This window comes from Pristiophorus japonicus, chromosome 4 (assembly GCF_044704955.1).
Source record: "Pristiophorus japonicus isolate sPriJap1 chromosome 4, sPriJap1.hap1, whole genome shotgun sequence".
Lineage (NCBI taxonomy): Eukaryota > Metazoa > Chordata > Chondrichthyes > Pristiophoridae > Pristiophorus > Pristiophorus japonicus.
Window position 1 is genome coordinate 212,137,669 of NC_091980.1, and position 20,581 is coordinate 212,158,249.

The 20,581-nt window shown below is 44.1% G+C and overlaps 1 protein-coding gene across 1 annotated transcript in view; it reads left to right on the plus strand.

Annotated features, from left to right (window-relative positions):
* LOC139263260 (neuronal PAS domain-containing protein 3) overlaps nucleotides 1-20,581 on the plus strand; it is a 1,415,846-nt gene that overhangs the window by 467,066 nt on the left and 928,199 nt on the right. Inside the window, exon 3 of the mRNA XM_070879060.1 lies at nucleotides 9,860-10,104. Within this exon, the coding sequence (XP_070735161.1) occupies nucleotides 9,860-10,104 (245 nt within the window). The remainder of the gene's footprint in view (nucleotides 1-9,859; nucleotides 10,105-20,581) is intronic.

Here is a 20,581-nt window from a genome sequence, read left to right on the forward strand (position 1 = left end):
TTTTGCACATACGCTGAAGGTGGCCTTTCGTGTGGCAGGTATTGCACGTATACTCCGCAAACCTGCACCGGTGAGCCCCATGGCTTCCTCCGCAGCACCAGCATAGTGCTACTCGATTAGCCCCCCTCGGCGGACTCTTGAGTTTCAGGACCCTGAGGTCCATGCTCTCTGCCCTGGGCAGAGCCACGTTCTGCAGTTTTGCCCGTGACGGGCGTTATCCTGTGAATATTACCTGCCGGGCTCGAGACCGTGTGGATCATCTGCTTGGTGCTGCAAGTCGAGGTCATAAATGCCCGGCTGATGTTGATGGCTTGCTGCAGGCTGACTGTAGGTTCAGTAGAAAGCAGCTTGTGAAGGAGGCCCTCATGGCCAATCCCCATAACAAAGACGTCTCACACCACATCGTTAAGGCGTGTGCCAAAATCGCGTGTGCAAGTCTCCTGATGTCCGCAGCATATTTTGTGACATCCTGGCCCTCAGGTCTGCAGTGGTGGTAGAATTTGTGCCTGGCCGTGAGGATGCTCTCCTTTGGTTTCAGTTGGTTACGAATGAGTTCATATGACTTGTCCTTGGCGCTCGCGGGTGCCAGCAAATCCCTGACGAGACGGTAAACCTCATCGCCACAACTGGACAGCAATATCGCCTTACGCTTCTCTATCAGTGTGTTCGTGTTCCCTGTCAGGTCGTTTGCTATAAAATAGTACTCGAGCCTTTCCGTAAAGGCATCCCAGTCATTACCCTCTGTGAAATCCTTTAGCGTGCCCAAAGTAGTCATGGTTGCGTGAAGAGCTCGTCTGTGTCCTCGTCGCCAATTTGTGATGTATGTAGCACTCAAGCCACTGACTCCACACAGTCTGGTGTTGTAGTAACTGTTGTGACCTTGGTCCTTTATTGTGTAACTTCAGAGTGCCCCTCAGGTGTGGTGGGCAGCCTTTTATACTCTGTCTCGCAGGTACTTTCGGGTCTCCCACCACAGTGCCCCTTGTGGCGCACCATTGTAACTAGACATTTAATGTACATGGACAATACATAACAAAGTGCAGTATTTGGTCAAACAGGGTTAGAGAGTGGGTAATGACTGGATGCAGGCAGGTGTTGTGCTGGGCTGGGCTTCGCTTCGCTCAGATTTAATGCTTAATTGTGCAGAAGGGAAGGTTATCTGGGCTTCATTGCCGCAAGACTGAAATAACTCATTTCTGCGGGTGAGGAGTCCTGGGCTTATTTTGCTGCTGAAAAGGAGAGAGAGAAATTGCAGTGCAGGACCATGCTTGCTGCTTGATGAAGGAGGTGGTTGAAGAGAGAGTTAACAGTAGACCTGAAATTGCTGCTCAGTGGGGAAGGGGTGTGGTGCAGTCCAAGGATGTGACTGTTGCTGCTTGGGGGAGGAGCTTTTGGAGGGTTTGGACTCTATGGCAAAATTTAATTAGTTGGAGATTTTGGGCTGGAAATTGCCCTCCACCCCGTATGGGGCGGCTCGAATTAAATCGAGAATTATCGCCAGAGTAGATAGGATGGAGAATGGATCGAAATTTGACCCGTTTGTGTTAAAAATGAACGGGGTGGTGTTGGGGGCGGAAGAGAGTCGGGAGCAGGGCAGAAGACAGGCGGTGTCATTTAACGCCCCGCTGAGCACATCAGCGCAACGCGGACGTACCACTTCACGCTAACACATAGCAACGTACCTCCAGTTAAAGGGGAGGGACACTGCGAGGCCGAGTGAGGCCTCTGTGGCGCTCTCTGGACCACCAAGAGGGGGTGACAGACTGCCTGTTGGCGACCCGGCCGAACCCACAGCCACCATTGTCGGCCGATTGCAGAGTCTGCCGATAATTAAAAGAAAATGACAGTCGTGACAGTGCATCCTCCCCTTTAAGTGTGTCTGCATTGCACAGCCACTGGCAGCTTCCCATCTTGCGAAGCTGTTAATGGCACCGACCGGCGACGGCCGCACTCCTGAGGTGCAATTTCCCCTGTGGGGTGGAAAAGGAGGCGCCACCGGGCAGTAAGTGGTCAGCGCGTGGCCGACAAGGGGACAGCGCGCGGAAAGTCGGGGCACGGTGCAAAACCTGTTTGCGCCGCTCCTGGCCCAGAGGCAATTGTAGATGGGTTGTACTCTCCGCCTTACCCCTTGTTGGGAAGGCCTTATGGCCCCATTATCGTCTTTTAGAGTCGGTAACAGCCTTAAGCAAGGGGGCAATTTTGGCCCCTTGGTGTGCAGATCCAGTCCTCAGTCCTTCTCCATTGCTGGTCATATCTCATGTCAGTAGTTTTTGCTTAAAAAGCACCATCTACTAGCAAGCAAAAGACTATGGCCTAGAATTTGGGCATGCCCTGTTTGTGCGAGGTAACATTCGCAAGGCACGATACTTTGCGCTAGGCGCCAAAGTTTCGCCTCTTGCGAGCAATTGGGGTTACTGCCGCCAAAAGCGTCCACATCCTTTATGGGGCGGTAGCGGGATGCATGGCTCAGTAGTGCCACGCACTGGGCCGTATTGCACTGCTGCATAGGAGGGTCCCTTCCCTGAATGAAAGGGAAGGCCCCAAGCTGCATACTCTGCAGAATAAAAAGGGTCCTACCTGGACCACCGGGGAGCGGGGGTGCTGCGTGATCAGCTCGGCACTCAAGCAGTGTGCCAGGCTGACCGATCGCGGCACAGACCCCGCGTCCAAAGTGGCAACGGGGCAGACGAGAAAATCAGCCATTTTTTATGAACAGCCGGGCACCTCCCCTTTAAATGTCGCCCTGCTTGCAGTCGGCTGCCTAGTACACATCCCCTGAAGCTGTCGTTATCGTTCGGCGCAGCTTCAGGGGGAGATACCCAATTTAGGCGATGACATCACAATCTCTGGGCGCAGGAAATCGGGGCGCAGCACCGCTAAACACCTAATTTAGTAGGAGTCGTTTGCAGCACTAACAGGAGCTGCAAATTACCCCAATTTCTCCCCTGTTACATATATTAACAGCCACTGTTGGGTTCAAGTCTCTATCAGTTGTGCTGCGTTACTATTTAAAGGGAAAATGTTATGAGAAGGAAGGGATACTAAGATTTTACTGTTCCTTTCTTTCATTTATGTCTAGTAAATACTGGCGGACTGAGATTGATGCGCAGTTCATAATATAGTTGGTATGCCCTATAAAGATTTCATGGGTGGAGGGGGGTTAGAGTTTCCTCTTTGGGAGCAAAATGTGCTTGAAATTGCACTGGTTAGATTACGTTTTGAGTTTTCGCTAAAATTTATTTGCATAAATCCAAACGTAAAATCTTCCACCAACTAGCACAGTTGTGCAGCATAATAGAACATAATTGTTTCTTTTTTTCTTTCCATTAAAAAGTGTTCCTTGATGAATTTAAGAGTGGCAACCTGGTGCAGTTTTATTAATGCAGATGAAAATGGGTTTATCACCAAAAATAACCTGAGTAAGCTGATTTAAAATGACTTAACAAATGATATTGAACCATTTTAATCATTGCATTGGTGTACACTATTCAGTTTTTTAGTAAATTTAATATTTTCTATGCGTAAACACTTTTAAAAATGTGCCTACTATTGCCTGTGCAATAAGAAAATTAACGCAATTTGAAGAGCCTTCCAGAACCAGCGCAATCTCATAATTCCGAACTGGAGACATGGACTGTTTTGTGGGAGGGGGCCTGATCTGGGCAGAGTGAATCTTGAACTAGTGTAAATAATCGCAGAAAACATGAGCCTATCTCATCTTCATTTTAAATTCCCCAATTTTTTGCGCTGGTTTGACCAATTCTGCCCAGATTGTGCAGGAATCTGGGCACAAAACTAGTGGAAGCTTCCCCTTACAGGTTGGATGTTGGGGAGTTGAAGTTAATTCGACCAAGACTGCCACAGTAACATTAGGTCACATAATATTATCATCTCAGCATTAATTATAAACTCACTGCCCACTTACCATTTTTAATTCAGATCATCGTGGAGAGCAAAGATAACTCTCGGCATCTTTTCCCTACTTGCAACTATCTTAAACCCCTCCCTCCTGCCCCCTCCATCCTCACTTCCCATAACAAGTACGAAGACTTCATGGACTTCTTTGTCTCTAAGATTGAGACCAGTTGCCTTTGCTGCTAACCCCTTTCCCATTACCCACCAAGCCAAATCTTCACAGCGTCCCCCTGCCATAGCCCTAAGGCTGTGTCTCAAGTTTCTCACCTATCTCCCTCATTCTCTCACTCAGTTGATCTAGTACATGAGAGCGTCTATTACATTGTTCTGTTGCCAGTAAACTGCTGACCAACCGACTAACCTTCCTGGCCCCCATGCGAACTGACATTGTAAATGGTTCCCTCTCGTTAGGTACTGCCCCCCTCTTTCAAAATGGACGTTGTCACTCGATTTCTCAAAAAAAATCAACCCTTTACCTCTCTGTTCTTGGAAACTACCATCTTATCGCAAACATTTGGTTCCTCTCCAAGATTCTTGAATGTCTTGCCACCTCTCAAGTCCATGCCCATCTTTTCCACAACTGTTTGAATCTCTCTAGTCAGGTTTCTATCCCTGCCACAGTACCGAAACAACCCTAACCAAAAACACAAATTACATCCGCATTATCCCTCCTCAACCTTTCTACAGCGTTTGTTAGGCTCCTTGATCTCTCTGCAGAATGTGCATGGTTTCTCTTCCTGTTCCGCACCATGATCTCCGGACTCCCCCAGGATCTATGCTGGTAGCTTCCTCTACCTCAACTACATGCTACCCTTTGATAACATCATCCGCAGACATGGGGTCAGCTTTCACATGTACAGTGACTATATCCAGTTCTATCTCTCCAGCTCCTCTCACAATCACCCAACTGCCTCTGTCATCAGACTACTTGTCTGATATCCAGTTGCAATTTGCTCCAATTGAATATTGGGAAGATTGAAGCCATTGTCTTCAACGCTTTCACAAACTCCTTACCTTCACCATTGATTCCATCCAGCTCCACAGCCATTATCTCAGGCTGAGGCAGATTGTTCACAATCTCGGTGTCTTATTACAACCGGAGCTGAGCTTATGACCCCATAATATGCCGTCCTCCACACCTGTCTCAGCCCATTTGTCGCTGAAGGCCTCATCCATACCTTTGTCTCCTCCAGACTTGACTGTTCCAATGATCTTCTGCTGGCCTCCCGTCCTCCATCCTCTGTAAACTTCAGCTCATCCAGAAGTTTGCTGCTCACATTTATCCCACCCCAGGTCCTGCCCGCTTATCACTCATGCCCTTGCTGACCTGTATGGGCTCTCCTCATGTTTCATAGAAACATAGAAAATAGGTGCAGGAGTAGGCCATTCGGCCCTTCGAACCTGCACCACTATTCAATAAGATCATGGCTGATTATTCACCTCAGTACCCCTTTCCTGCTTTCTCTTCATACCTCTTGATCCCTTTAGTTGTAAGGGCCATATCTAACTCCCTCTTGAATATATCCAATGAACTGGCATCACCAACTCTGCGGTAGGGAATTCCACAGGTTAAAAACTCTTGAGTGAAGAAGTTTCTCCTCATCTCAGTCCGAAATGGCTTACCCCTTAGCCTTAGACTCTGTCCCCTGGTTGTGGACTTCCCCAACATCGGGAACATTCTTCCTGCATCTAACCTGTCCAGTCCTGTCAGAATTTTATATGTTTCTATGGGATCCCTTCTCATCCTTCTAAACTCCAGTGAATAAAGGCCCAGTTGATCCAGTCTCTCCTCATATGTCAGTCCAGCCATCCCGGGAATCAGTCTGATGTACCTTCGCTGCACTCCCTCAATAGCAAGAATGTCCTTCCTCAGATTAGGAGACCAAAACTAAACACAATATTCCAGGTGAGGCCTCACCACGGCCCTGTACAACTGCAGTAAGACCTCCCTGCTCCTATACTCAAAACCCCTAGCTATGAAGGCCAACATGCCATTTGCCTTCTTCACCGCCTGCTGTACCTGCATGCCAACTTTCAATGACTGATGTACCATGACACCCAGGTCTCGTTGCACCTCCCCTTTTCCTAATCTGCTGCCATTCAGATAATATTCTGCCTTCGTGTTTTTGCCCTAAAGTGGATAACCTCACATTTATCCACATTATACTGCATTTGCCATACATTTGCCCAACCTGTCCAAGTCACCCTGCAGCCTCTTAGCGTCCTCCTCACAGCTCACGCCGCCACTTCAGAGATAGGCAGGAACAGGGCCATACATTAATTTAAACACAAGGATGATAATTTTAATTTTGAAGTGTTGGGGGACCAGGCACCAACGTAGGTCAGCAAGGACAGAGGTGATGGATGAACGAGAGTTGATGCAGGATAGGATTCATGGAGCAGAGAGTTTACAGGGGATGGAAGATAGGAGGCTAACCAGGATAGAATTGGAATAGTCAAGTCTGGAAGTGACAGATGCATGGATTAGGCTTTCAGCAGCAGATAGGCTGAGGAAAGGGTGGGAGTGGAAGTAGGCGGTCTTTGTGGTAGAGGGGATATAGAGTCGGGAAATATTAACGAGGTTGAAGAGGATGCCAAGGTTCCAAACAATCCGGTTCAGCCTGAGATAGTGGTAAGGGAGGGTGATAGAATCAGTGTCTATGGAACATAGTTTGTGGCTGGGGCTAAAGACATTAGCTTTGACCTTACCAATGTTTAATGAGGAAATTATCCTTGACTGGATGTGGGACAAGCAGTCTGACAGCACAAAGGCAGTAGAGGAGTTGGGAGAGGTGATGGAGACATAGATGTTGAGGGACAGCAAGTAGATCAGAGAGAAGCAAGGGCAAAGGGTAGATCATTGGGGCCTGCAGAGTTAGTGATTTGGGGGCAGGATAAAAACCCATTACTTGAGCTACTCTGGCTTTGATTGGATAGGTAAAAGTGGAAAAAAGTGAGGGTAGTCCCACTGGACTGGACAACATAGGGAGAGGTATTGTAGGAGGATGACGTAGTCAATCAAGACAAAAATTGCAGAGGGGACAAGGAGGGGGGATGCAGAAGGTCACACTCGTAGAAGATGTCATTTGTGACTTTGGTTACAGCTGTTTTGGTGTCAGGGGCTGAAACCTGATTGGAGAGATTCAAACATGGAGTTTTGGGAAAGATGAGTACGCATTTGGGAAGTGACAGTGCGTTAAAGGATTTTGGAAAGGAAAGGGAAACTGGAGATGGGGCAGTAGTTTACACGGGGGAGGATGTCGTGATGATGGCTGGTTTGAAAGGGAGGCGTCAGTACCTGAGGGAAGGGGACCATTTACAATATAATCATGCAAGGAGGCCAGGAAGAGAAGTTGGGTGATTAGGAGTTTTGTGGGAATAGGGTTAAGGGTGCAGGAGGTTGGTGTTGAGGATGAAATGAGCTCGGAGTGGGCAGGAGAGATACAAGAGTGAAGCTAGAGAAAGCCATGGGTTCAGGACTGGGACGAGACTCTGCTATCAACTGATTACATTTAATCCTTGTGTTAAGCTGACAGCATTCTTTTTCAAAAAACATCTATTATTGGGACAATACTCTTAAGACGAAATTTATGAAAAATGGAATTATGTTACCAAGGAGATAACATTTACAATAATGAAGAGTAGATCCTAGAAAATGAACTATTTTACTGCAGCTCAGGGCAGAGCTACAAAAGCAATTGATTGGTCTTGGCATTTAGTCTTATATCAACTGTGTCATCCATGGCTTCAGGAGAGAGAACACTAATCTAAAATGACATATGTGTTCTAGCGAGCTATTCTTCCCTTGATGAAAGCAATTACTCCATTCTTAAATGATAATTTGCAGGCGTTCCAGCCACTTTAATTGATAATTTTTTGTTCTCAGAAGTTCAGTTGCAGAATGATTGGTTGAACTGGTAAATAGAAATCCAGAGTGTTAAATGCAGAAGTTATTTCACCTTGACAGTGTTGTAACTTATTGCTTGCACAGTATGATACTTTTCTTAGTTTGAAGTCACTGGAATGGTCTCTTAGAGATGAACAACAAAATAACTACTAGTACAACTCTTTATAATGCCAAAATGTTTAACTCCATGGACAGAATGAAGGTCAAAAATCATTTAATAACTCAAATTTTTAATCTTTCAACCTAATTCAACTTGAGTTTCTGGAATAAACGACATTTTGCCTGTGTGTCACACTTTGCTTCCCAACCTGCATTATAACTGATAACATATATTGTTTGCATATCAGACCATCTGTTGTTGCATTTTGCTGATGCATTGTTGGAACAATCTACAACAGGAGGTTTCCACTTTGATGTGAATCAAAAATAATAAAAATTTTTGAGTAGAACTATCATAAATGTGAAACTTTGTATAAATAGCACATTTTTAATAATGTGCAAAACTGGTAAGTACCACTGACCGACCAATGTCTGTTGCAATTCTTTAAAAATGTTGGGGTAGAAATTGCAGTCAAAAGGCTTCCCGCAAGCAAATGCCTCCGATCTGCAAAAAGTCTACAAACTTACCTGATAGTCCTGGAGGTTCAGAGAATAACCTGGGCCTCTCCGGGTACCCGAGGGTAGAGGCCCACATATCCCAGGGGTGGTTCACAAGCGGCCCTGGGATCACGTGAGCCAGCCCAACCAATGAAAGAAGGAGGATCCCCATTCATACTTATGGTGATTCTGCATGCGGAATAACCATAAATATGAATGGGAATACCCCCAAAAACACATGTACACTTACATTTTTTTTCAATCACACATTTAAAATGAATCAAAATGATATTTAATTAAATATATTTTTTTAATTTATTTTTAAAAAAATAATTTTTAAATGTATAGATTATTGAAAAACATTTATTTTTCTGTCCTTTAAAAGTCGTACGCTGGTAAAAGCAGACCATATGCCTGCTTTTACCAGGCATAAGAATTTCACGGTCATTCGCTGGGCAGAAGTTGGGTAAATAGCCCAGCTCTCCGTTCACGGAAGCCCTTTTCCTGGAAATGCGTGCAATTGCAAGTTCTGGGTTTTAACGCATGCTATCTTTGCAGGATATATTGAAATTGCTGCTGTGGTTAACAATCTGGGTTTATAAAGTCATGTAAATTGAATTTTGGATGACTTTAAGGGCTAATTGTTCTTTAGTTTCTGATTTTTCAATCAAGCTATAAATCATTGAATCAACTCTTATTAATAGTGAAAGATTCTGCAACCAAGAGGAAGATTTCATTTGTGTGCAAGCTGTAGTCAAATCACAAAACATGTCTTATAAATGGGTAGACTACTCCACACCAACTACAAAGAAATTTTTTTTCCCATGTGTCAACACTTGAGTGTCCTTTAAATTAACCAATTGCTTCAACGAATTCTCTTTTCAATGTGCTTTAACCACCATCTTTAATTTCCCCCATATCATACACATTAACTTGTCCAGAGAATGGGCAAGATCTTTAACTGATTTAAGGGGGTGACTGAAAATATTGTAGAGAAGCTAGTTTAATTTATCTGCTTCTTCCTGTGGCAAAGGGCAAAGTTCCAACCCAATACATCCCAAGGGACAAAACTGGGATTAGTAAATTCTTGCTTCTGGAATTGTAGGCACAAACCCATGTCCTCCCACTTTTGCGCGATATTTTGTAGAAGCAGCAATACATTTAACCTTTACGTCTGTTAAAAGATGCACACATTTTGCATCTCACTTAATTTGAAAAGGTGATTTTCTTTTCTAGAAATTCTACTTAGATATAATCTAGATTCAGAGAACAATCCTCAGTAAAAAAAAAATTAGGTAATCTGCGTTATGATACTCTACAAACAATTAAATTGTTATTTTCATTTGGACCATAAACAAACATTTTTTAACCATCTCAGGACTGTTAAATTATTAAATGTTACTTCTGTTGCACTGAACTTGGTTTGTTTTCTTCTCTTAGTTTACAAGCCTTGCGAAAGGAGAAATCTCGAGATGCTGCTCGATCCCGCCGAGGAAAGGAAAACTTTGAGTTCTACGAATTGGCAAAACTACTGCCACTCCCAGCAGCCATCACAAGCCAGTTAGATAAAGCATCAATAATTCGCCTCACCATTAGTTATCTGAAAATGAGGGACTTTACGAACCTAGGTGACCCGCCCTGGAATTTGAGGATGGAGGGACCCCCACCTAATACATCTGTGAAAGGTAAGAAAATGAGTTCAGATTAGAATAGTTACACTGACTTACTATTACGGTGCTTCGACTGTAAATAAGGTGATCCATGCCTGAACGTCGAAGCAATCTGAACAGATGTTTTTGTTTTTTCTTGGTAAATTAAGACAAATGTGTGCATTTTTAGTCCTTCTCTTTCACAAGTGTAGACATTTTTGGGGTGGTTGTACAGGGGGTATTTTCATTCCTTATTTTCAATTCTCCTGCATACATCATTCTCTAGCCAAGAGGCTAGGTAGAATACCCATTACCTAGTCTTTGTTAATGACACACTTGATCTAGTTGCTAGGTGATGTACAGGAACAGACCAGATTGATTTCCTTTTGTGGCCGTCCTCTCTGCTTAAAAGCACTTGGTCACCACTCCGTGTCTTGCCGTGATGGTGCAGTTGAGATCAGAAAATCGAATGGTTTAAGAAGGAAATTATGAATATGATCCCACACCCTTAATAATGTTACACACTGTTAAAAATATTGGTAAATGGTGTTACAGGCAAAGCAGGAAATGTGTGCCAAAAAGTTAATGCCAACTTCATTGTATTTGTTTATCGATAACTGTGCTTTTAAGAGAAGCATCAAACAAAATATTAATTCAATGTATTGAAAACATACATAAACATGAAGAGCAGCCTTAATTAAGATTTGCTTAGATTATTACTTTTTCAATTTCCACAAGATTCAAAATCATAGTTTGATTAGGTGTTGTGCAGCACCAGCAACTGCTTCAAAAGGCAGAGTGTTGCTGCATGAATATAGGAAAATTGTGAGAGAGTGAAGTGCATATAACTTTGGGAAATAGTGAGAATTGATTAGAATATCTTATTTAATTTTCAGCAAAGATGAATGAAAGTTAGTCTTATACGTCAACTATATACTGTACTGTACTACAGTGCTAGTGCTTGCTTTTGACATACTCGGCAGTTAGCCATTGCCAAATACATGACACAACAATAGTTTATGTTCGGTTCAGCTTCAAGGTAGTGCATACATTTTATATATACAGGTACAACGTCCTGTACAACGGAATCCTCGGGACCGAGTCCGTGCCGGTTTTTGGGTTTTTCCGGATTTCAGACAAGAAAATCAATAGTCTGAAATCCGGAATCCTTGGGACCGAATACATGCCGGATTTCGGATTTTACCGGATTTCGGACTTAGCCATGGCTCGAATCCATGCTGGATTTCGGACCTCGCCACGGGCCGAATCCGTGCCGGATTTTGGGTTTTGCCAGATTTCGGACCTCGCCGCCCACCGATCCTCCACTTCTCGCCGCTTGCTGAATTGTCCGGTTTTTGGAATTTCAGATTCGGGACGTTGCACCTGTATATATTATTAAAAATCTTTTGTAAGTGTGCACTTGCCATTCACAAACCTTGCTTCCTACTGTTAGGATGTTTGGAAATTATTTTACCATTTACGATTGAAGCTGCCTATGTAAACATTTTAGAATGGCATTTCATTCCATAAAGAGTTACATGTCATAATTTCTTGATAAATTAATTGAATCACAAAATGCGTTTTGTAAAAGAATCATCAGACATTTATCATCAGTCGTATCATCATCATTATCATGTCTAAAATAAGATTTGAAACAAAATAAAAACATCAAAAAGTTTCAGAATTTACAAGAGCATAGTTGCAATTACCACTGAATTATCTTCTGTGTCTTTTATTGCCTTCCTGGAAGTTTTTACTTTAAGGTCCCTGGTTTTGACTGGGTATTTTTACCGCCCAATAGTTGGACAGAGCTGCCAACCACATCTGTACATTGAGTATGATCATTTTGCTGAATTTCCCAGTATATCAGCATGAATTCATGAGCATGTCTCCTCATACTGTGAATATTTAAGTTTCTTTGCTTTTTCCAGAAATATTTAAATCAAAATGGAGATTGAATTGTTAAAGCTTTCATTTCAGAAAGAGATGACACTTTTATCTGTTATCAACTGCTCAAAGACAGAGAGCACCTGTGATCAAGAGCACCTATGATTGTAGTTTATTTGTTAATGGCAAGAAATCAAGAAATAATAGAGGCTTGTAAGAAATTACGGCAATAATCATGGGCGACTTTAATCTTCATATTTATTGGACAAATCAAATTGGCATAGGTGGCCTTAAGGAAGAATTCATAGAGTGTATACGGGATGGTTTCTTAGAATAATATGTTGTGGAACCAACCAGGGAGCAGACTATTCTAGATCTGGTAATGTGTAACGAGTTTGGATTAATTAATGATCTCGCAGTGAAGGATCCTCTTGGGAAGAGTGATCATAGCATGGTAGAATTTCAAATTCAGTTTGAGGGTGAGAAAACTAGGTCTCAAACTAGTGTCCTGAACTTAAATAAAGGTAATTACAAAGGTATGAAGGCAGAGTTGGTTAAAGTGGACTGAGAAACTATATTAAAGGATGAGATGATAGAAAAGCAGTGGCAAACAGTAAAGAAGATATTTCATAACTCTCAGCAAAGATATATTCCAGTGAGAAAGAAACATTCTCAGACAAGGATGAACCATCCGTGACTAACTAAGGAAGTAAAGGTTGGTATCAAATTAAAAACATAGAAACATAGAAAATAGGTGCAGGAGTAGGCCATTCGGTCCTTCTAGCCTGCACCACCATTCAATGAGTTCATGGCTGAACATGCAACTTCAGTACCCCATTCCTGCTTTCTTGCCATACCCCTTGATCCCCCTAGTAGTAAGGACTACATCTAACTCCTTTTTGAATATATTTAGTGAATTGGCCTCAACAACTTTCTGTGGTAGAGAATTCCACAGGTTCACCACTCTCTGGGTGAAGAAGTTTCTCCTCATCTCGGTCCTAAATGGCTTACCCCTTATCCTTAGACTGTGACCCCTGGTTCTGGACTTCCCCAACATTGGGAACATTCTTCCTGCATCTAACCTGTCTAAACCCATCAGAATTTTAAACGTTTCTATAAGGTCCCCTCTCATTCTTCTGAACTCCAGTGAATACAAGCCCAGTTGATTTAGTCTTTCTTGATAGGTCAGTCCCGCCATCCCGGGAATCAGTCTGGTGAACCTTCGCTGCACTCCCTCAATAGCAAGAATGTCCTTCCTCAAGTTAGGAGACCAAAACTGTACACAATACTCCAGGTGTGGCCTCACCAAGGCCCTGTACAACTGTAGCAACACCTCCCTGCCCCTGTACTCAAATCCCCTCGCTATGAAGGCCAACATGCCATTTGCTTTCTTAACCGCCTGCTGTACCTGCATGCCAACCTTCAATGACTGATGTACCATGACACCCAGGTCTCGTTGCACCTCCCCTTTTCCTAATCTGTCACCATTCAGATAATAGTCTGTCTCTCTGTTTTTACCACCAAAGTGGACAACCTCGCATTATACATTATACTTCATCTGCCATGCATTTGCCAATCACCTAACCTATCCAAGTCGCTCTGCAGCCTCATAGCATCCTCCTCGCAGCTCACACTGACACCTAACTTAGTGTCATCCGCAAATTTGGAGATACTACATTTAATCCCCTCGTCTAAATCATTAATATACAGTGTAAACAGCTGGGGCCCCAGCACAGAACCTTGCGGTACCCCACTACTCACCGCCTGCCATTCTGAAAAGTACCCATTTACTCCTACTCTTTGCTTCCTGTCTGACAACCATTTCTCAATCCATGTCAGCACACTACCCCCAATCCCATGTGCTTTAACTTTGCACATTAATCTCTTGTGTGGGACCTTGTCGAAAGCCTTCTGAAAGTCCAAATATACCACATCAAATGGTTCTCCCTTGTCCACTCTACTGGAAACATCCTCAAAAAATTCCAGAAGATTTGTCAAGCATGATTTCCATTTCACAAATCCAAGCTGACTTGGACCTATCATGTCACCTCTTTCCAAATGCACTGCTATGACATCCTTAATAATTGATTCCATCATCTTACCCACTACCGATGTCAGGCTGACCGGTCTATAATTCCCTGTTTTCTCTCTCCCTCCTTTTTTAAAAAGTGGGGTTACATTGGCTACCCTCCACTCGATAGGAACTGATCCAGAGTCAATGGAATGTTGAAAAATGACTGTCAATGCATCCGCTATTTCCAAGGCCACCTCCTTAAGTACTCTGGGATGCAGTCCATCAGGCCCTGGAGATTTATCGGCTTTCAATCCCATCAATTTCCCCAACACAATTTCCCGACTAATAAGGATTTCCCTCAGTTCCTCCTCCTTACTAGACCCTCTGACCCTTCTTATATCCGGAATGTTGTTAGTGTCCTCCTTAGTGAATACCGAACCAAAGTACTTGTTCAATTGGTCCGCCATTTCTTTGTTCCCCGTTATGACTTCCCCTGATTCTGACTGCAGGGGACCTACATTTGTCTTTACTTCCCTTTTTCTCTTTACATATCTATAGAAACTTTTGCAATCCGTCTTAATGTTCCCTGCAAGCTTCTTCTCGTACTCCATTTTCTCTGCCCTAATCAAACCCTTTGTCCTCCTCTGCTGAGTTCTAAATTTCTCCCAGTCTCCGGGTTCGCTGCTATTTCTGGCCAATTTGTATGCCACTTCCTTGGCTTTAATACTATCCCTGATTTCCCTTGATGGCCACGGTTGACCCACCTTCGCTTTTTTATTTTTATGCCAGACAGGAATGTACAATTGTTGTAGTTCATCCATGCGCTCTCTAAATGTCTGCCATTGCCCATCCACAGACAACCCCTCAAGTATCATTCACCAATCAATCTTAGCCAATTCACGCCTCATACCTTCAAAGTTACCCTTCTTTAAGTTCTGGACCATGGTCTCTGAATTAACTGTTTCATTCTCCATCCTAATGCAGAATTCCACCATATTATGGTCACTCTTCCCCAAGGGGCCTCGCACAACGAGATTGCTAATTAATCCTCTCTCATTACACAACACCTAGTTTAAGATGGCCTCTCCCCTCGTTGGTTCCTCGACATATTGGTCTAGAAAACCATCCCTTATGCACTCCAGGAAATCCTCCTCCACTGTATTGCTTCCAGTTTGGCTAGCCCAATCTATGTGCATATTAAAGTCACCCATTATAACTGCTGCATCCTTATTGCATGCACCCATAATTTCTTGTTTGATGCCCTCCCCAACATCACTACTACTGTTTGGAGGTCTGTACACAACTCCCACTAACGTTTTTTGCCCTTTGGTATTCTGCAGCTCTACCCATATAGATTCCACATCATTCAAGCTAATGTCATTCCTAACTATTGTATTAATCTCCTCTTTAACCAGCAATGCTACCCCACCTCCTTTTCCTTTTATTCTATCCTTCATGAATGTTGAATACCCTTGGATGTTGAGTTCCCAGCCCTGATCATCCTGGAGCCACGTCTCCGTAATCCCAATCACATCATATTTGTTAACATCTATTTGCACAGTTAATTCATCCACCTTATTACGGATACTCCTTGCATTAAGACACAAAGCCTTCAGGCTTGTTTTTTTTTAACACCCTTTCTCCTTTTAGAATTTTGTTGTACAGTGGCCCTTTTTGTTCTTTGTCTCGCGTTTCTCTGCCCTCCACTTTTTCTCATCTCCTTTCTGTTTTTTGCTTTTGTCTCCTTTTTGTTTCCCTCTGATTCCCTCCATTGGTTCCCATTCCCCTGCCATATTAGTTTAACTCCTCCCCAACAGCACTAGCAAACACTCCCCCTAGGACATTGGTTCCGGTCCCGCCCAGGTGCAGACCGTCCCACCTCCCCCAGAACCGATTCCAATGCCCCAGGAATTTGAATCCCTCCCTGCTGCACCACTGCTCAAGCCACGTATTCATCTGCGCTATCCTGCGATTCCTACTCTGACTAGCACGTGGTACTGGTAGCAATCCCGAGATTACTACTTTTGAGGTCCTACTTTTTAATTTAGCTCCTAGCTCCTTAAATTCGTTTCGTAGGACCTCATTCCTTTTTTTACCTATGTCGTTGGTACCAATGTGCACCACTACAACTGGCTGTTCTCCCTCCCTTTTTAGAATGTCCTGCACCCACTCCGAGACATCCTTGACCTTTGCACCAGGGAGGCAACATACTATCCTGGAGTCTCGGTTGCGGCCGCAGAAACGCCTATCTATTCCCCTAACAATTGAATCCCCTATCACTATCGCTCTCCCACTCTTTTTCCTGCCCTCCTGTGCAACAGAGCCAGTCACGGTGCCATGAACTTGGCTGCTGCTGCCCTCCCCTGATGAGTCATCTTCCTCAACAGTACTCAAAGCAGTGCATCTGTTTTGCAGGGGAATGACCACAGGGGACCCTTGCACTACCTTCTTTGCACTGCTCTTCCTGCTGGTCTTCCATTCCCTATCTGGTTGTGGACCCTTCTCCTGTGGTATGACCAACTCGCTACACATGCTACTCACGTCATTCTCAGCATCGTGGATGCTCCAGAGTGAATCCACCCTCAGCTCCAACTCCGCAACGCGGACCGTCATGGATATACTTCCCGCACATGTAATCGTCAGGGACACTGGAGTCGTCCCTGAGTTCCCACATGGTACAGGAGGAGCATAACACGCGACCGAGCTCTTCTGCCATGACTTAACCTTTAGATAGGCAACAATAATGTTCAAGTTTACTCACTGTTAAAGAGAAGAAAGAAAAACTACTCACCAATCACCAGCCAATGACTTACCCGTTTGGCTGTGATGTCACCTTTCTGTTTCTTTTTACTTTTTTTTTGCCTTCTCCCTGTAGCTGCACAAGCACGCCTCACCAACCCCGGAACTCACGCTGCTCCAACTGCCGCCGCCACACTCTCCCGCTGGGCCTTTTATAGGCCTCACCAACCCCGGACTCGTGCTGCTCCAACTGCCGCCGCCACACTCTCCCGCTTGGCCTTTTGTAGGCCTCACCAACCCCGGAACTCACGCTGCTCCAACTCCAACTCCAAAACAAAGGCATACAATGTTGCGAAGAACATTGGAAGACCAGAGGATTGGGAAATTTTTAGAAACCAGCAAAGAACGACTAAAAAATAATAAAGGCAGAGAAGATAGCATATGAGAGTAAGCTAGCAAGAAATATAAAAACCAACAGTACAACTTCTACAGGTATATAAAAAGGAAGCGAAGAGCTAAAGTAAACGTTGGTCCCTTGGAGGATGAGGCTGGGGAATGAATAATGGGTAACGGAAATGGCGGAGACTTTGAATAAATATTTTGTATCGGTCTTTACAGTAGAAGACACTAAAAACATCCCAATAACTGATAATGAAGGAGCTAGTGGGGCAGGAGGAGAGGGGGGTTGTGGTGGAGGAAACTTAAAACTATCACTAGAGGTAAAGTATTCGGCAAACTAATGGGACTAAAGATGGACAAGTCCACTCGACCTGATGGCCTGCATCCTAGGGTCTTAAAAGAAGTGGCTGCAGAGATAGTGGATGCATTGGTTGTAATCTACCAAAATTCCCTGGATTCTGGAGACGTCCCAGCAGACTGGAATATCGCAAATATAACGCCCCTATTTAAGAAAAGAGGGAGATAGAAAGTAGGACACTATAGACCAGTTAGCCTAACATCTGTCATTGGGAAAATGTGGAGTCCATTAATAAGGAAGTAGGAGCAGGACATTTAAAAAATCATAATGCAGTCAAGCAGAGTCAGCATGGTTTTATGAAGGGGAAATCATGTTTGACAAATTTGCTGGAGTTCTTTGAGGATGTAACGAGCAGGGTGGATAAAAGGGAATCAGTAGATGTGTATTTGGATTTCCAGAAAACATTTGATAAGGTGCCACCTTAAAGATTACTGCACAAGATAAGAGCTCACTGGGTTGGTGGTAATATATTAGCGTGGATAGAGGATTGGCTAACTCGCAGAAAACAGAGTCGGGATAAATGGGTCATTTTTAGGTTGGCAAACTGTAACTAGTGGGGTGCCACAGGGTTCAGTGCTGGGGCCTCAACTATTTTCAATCTATATTAATGACTTGGATGAAGGGACTGAGTGTAACGTAGCCAAATTTGCTGATGATACAAAGATAGGTGGGAAAACAAGTTGTGAGGAGGCTGTAAAGAATCTACAAAGGGATACAGATAGGCTCAGTGAGTGGGCAAAAATTTGGCAGATGGAGTATAATATGTGAAAATGTGAGGTTATCCACTTTGGTCAGAAAAATAAAAAAGCAAATTACTATTTAAATGGGGAGAGATTACAAAATGCTGCAGTACAGAGGGATCTGGGGTTTCTTGTACATGAAACACAAAAAGTTAGCAAGCAGGTACAGCAAGTAATCAGGAAGGCAAATGGAATGTTGGCCTTTATTGCAAGGGAAATGGAGTATTAAAGCAGGGAAGGCCTGTTCCAACTGTATAGGTCATTGGTAAGATCACACCTGGAGTACTGCGTACAACTTTGGTGTCCTTATTTAAGGAAGGATATACTTGCATTGGAGACAGTTCAGAGAAGGTTCACGAGGTTGATTCCTGAGATGAAGGGTTGTCATATGAAGAGAGGTTGAGCAGGTTGGGCCTATACTCATTGGAGTTTAGAAGAATGAGAGATGATATTGAAACATATAAGATTCTGAGGGGCTTGACAGGGTAGATGCAGAGAGGATGTTTTTCCTCATGTGGGCATAGTTTCAGAATAAGTGGTCGCCCATTTAAGACAGAAATGAGGAGGAATTTCTTCTCTGAAGGTCGTGAATTTTTGGAATTCTCTACCCCTGGGAGCTGTGGAGGCTGGGTCATTGAATATATTTAAGGTGGAGATAGACAGACTTTTGAATGATAAGGGAGTGAAGGGTTATGGGGAGCGGGCGGGGAAGTGGAGTTGAGGCCAGAATCGGCCATGATCTTATTGAATGGCGGAGCAGGCTCGAGGGGCCAAATGGCCTACTCCTACTTCTATTTCTTATGTTCTTATGTTCAAATGGGTTTATTTTTTAGTTACTTGCCTCTTTATTTCTGTGAAATACACAAATAAAAATTTCTCTGGAACCATTTTTGAAGCTTACAGTTATTTATATCAAGACTTGGGGCCCAAGTTTCCACATGATTTGCGCCTGAATTTTAGGAGCAACTGGTGGAGAACGGACTATCTTAGAAATCGCAATTCTCCACATTTTTTTTTCTGCAGTTCTAGTCAGGTAGAACAGTTCTACTTTGGAACAGAATTTTTTCTTCAAAAGGGGGCGTGTCCGGCCACTGACGCCTGATTTCAAAGTTTCCACAGTGAAAACGTACTCCAAACTAACTTAGAATGGAGCAAGTGAAGATTTTTGTAGAACTGAAAAAATCTTGTCTACACATTAAAAAATCAGGCGTAGGTTACAAATTAGACGTCCAGAACGAGGTTGGGGGGAGGGAAGTCATTAAATTCTATAATAAATCCTTATTTATACTTCTACAAATATTATACAAATAAATCCAACCTGAATAAAAATTTATAAGCAAAGAAAAGATTAAATAAACCATCTTCCGACCTGTGTGAAAGTGCTTCAGGCAGGCCTTTCGGGACCGAAGGCTGAACGGGCCAGCCCGAGACTTCGGGCAGGGCCCGTCCCCAGCACCAGATTTACAGGTAGGTGGCGCTGGGTTGGGTCGGGTCGGGGGGAGGGAGGGAGAGAGAGTGGGGGGGGGAGGGAGGGAGGGAGAGAGGGGGGGGAGGGAGGGAGAGGGAGGGGGGGGGTGGAAGCAGGAGCTGGCTGTGGGAGGAGCCTTATTCACGCAGCCCCAGTGAGGCCATTCGGCCAGGGCTAGGGGCTGCGTGCTTCGGGCGCCTGGAGCTACTGCACTTGCGTGCCCACTGTAGCGCGCATGTGCAGAGGTCCCGGCACTGTTTTCAGCGCAGGGACCTGGCTCCGCCCCCCCATAGCTCGTGCTGCGCCACGCCGAGGGCCAGAGGACCTGCAGGGAGGTGGAGAATACGGAGGATTTTTTTAGGCGCACATTGTGGCACGAAAAACGGGCGTCCAGGTCGGGACTGCGCCGTTCTAGGCGCGTGTGGAAACTTGGGCCCTTTGAAACTGTGTCAACAATGAACTTTTGAGCATTAATGAGATAAATTTTATTTATTTTTGAAACTTTATGTATTAAAGACTGCATCAGTTGTCAAACTCAATAATAGTGCACTAAAGGTAGACTTTCCACCCACACATGCCAGGAGTATAGGATCAGAAAATTGTGCAACCCCAGCCATGTTTTCATGATTATTTTAGGTGAATTTCCGATATATGCCAGGAGTGGAGAAGCAGAAAGTTTATGTTAACATGCTTTAATTAAGGAATGTAAAGATAGGAGTCGCTGATGAAGAAGAAAGGGGACATTACCTAAGAGTACAAAAGAAGATCTGGGTGACATAGAAAATAGGTGCAGGAGTAGGCCATTCGGCCCTTCTAGCCTGCACCGCTTTTTTTTTTCTGGATTATTCACCCAGGACTCTGGATTACTAGTCCAGTAACCCAACCCCATAGTTAATGCAGTCACATGG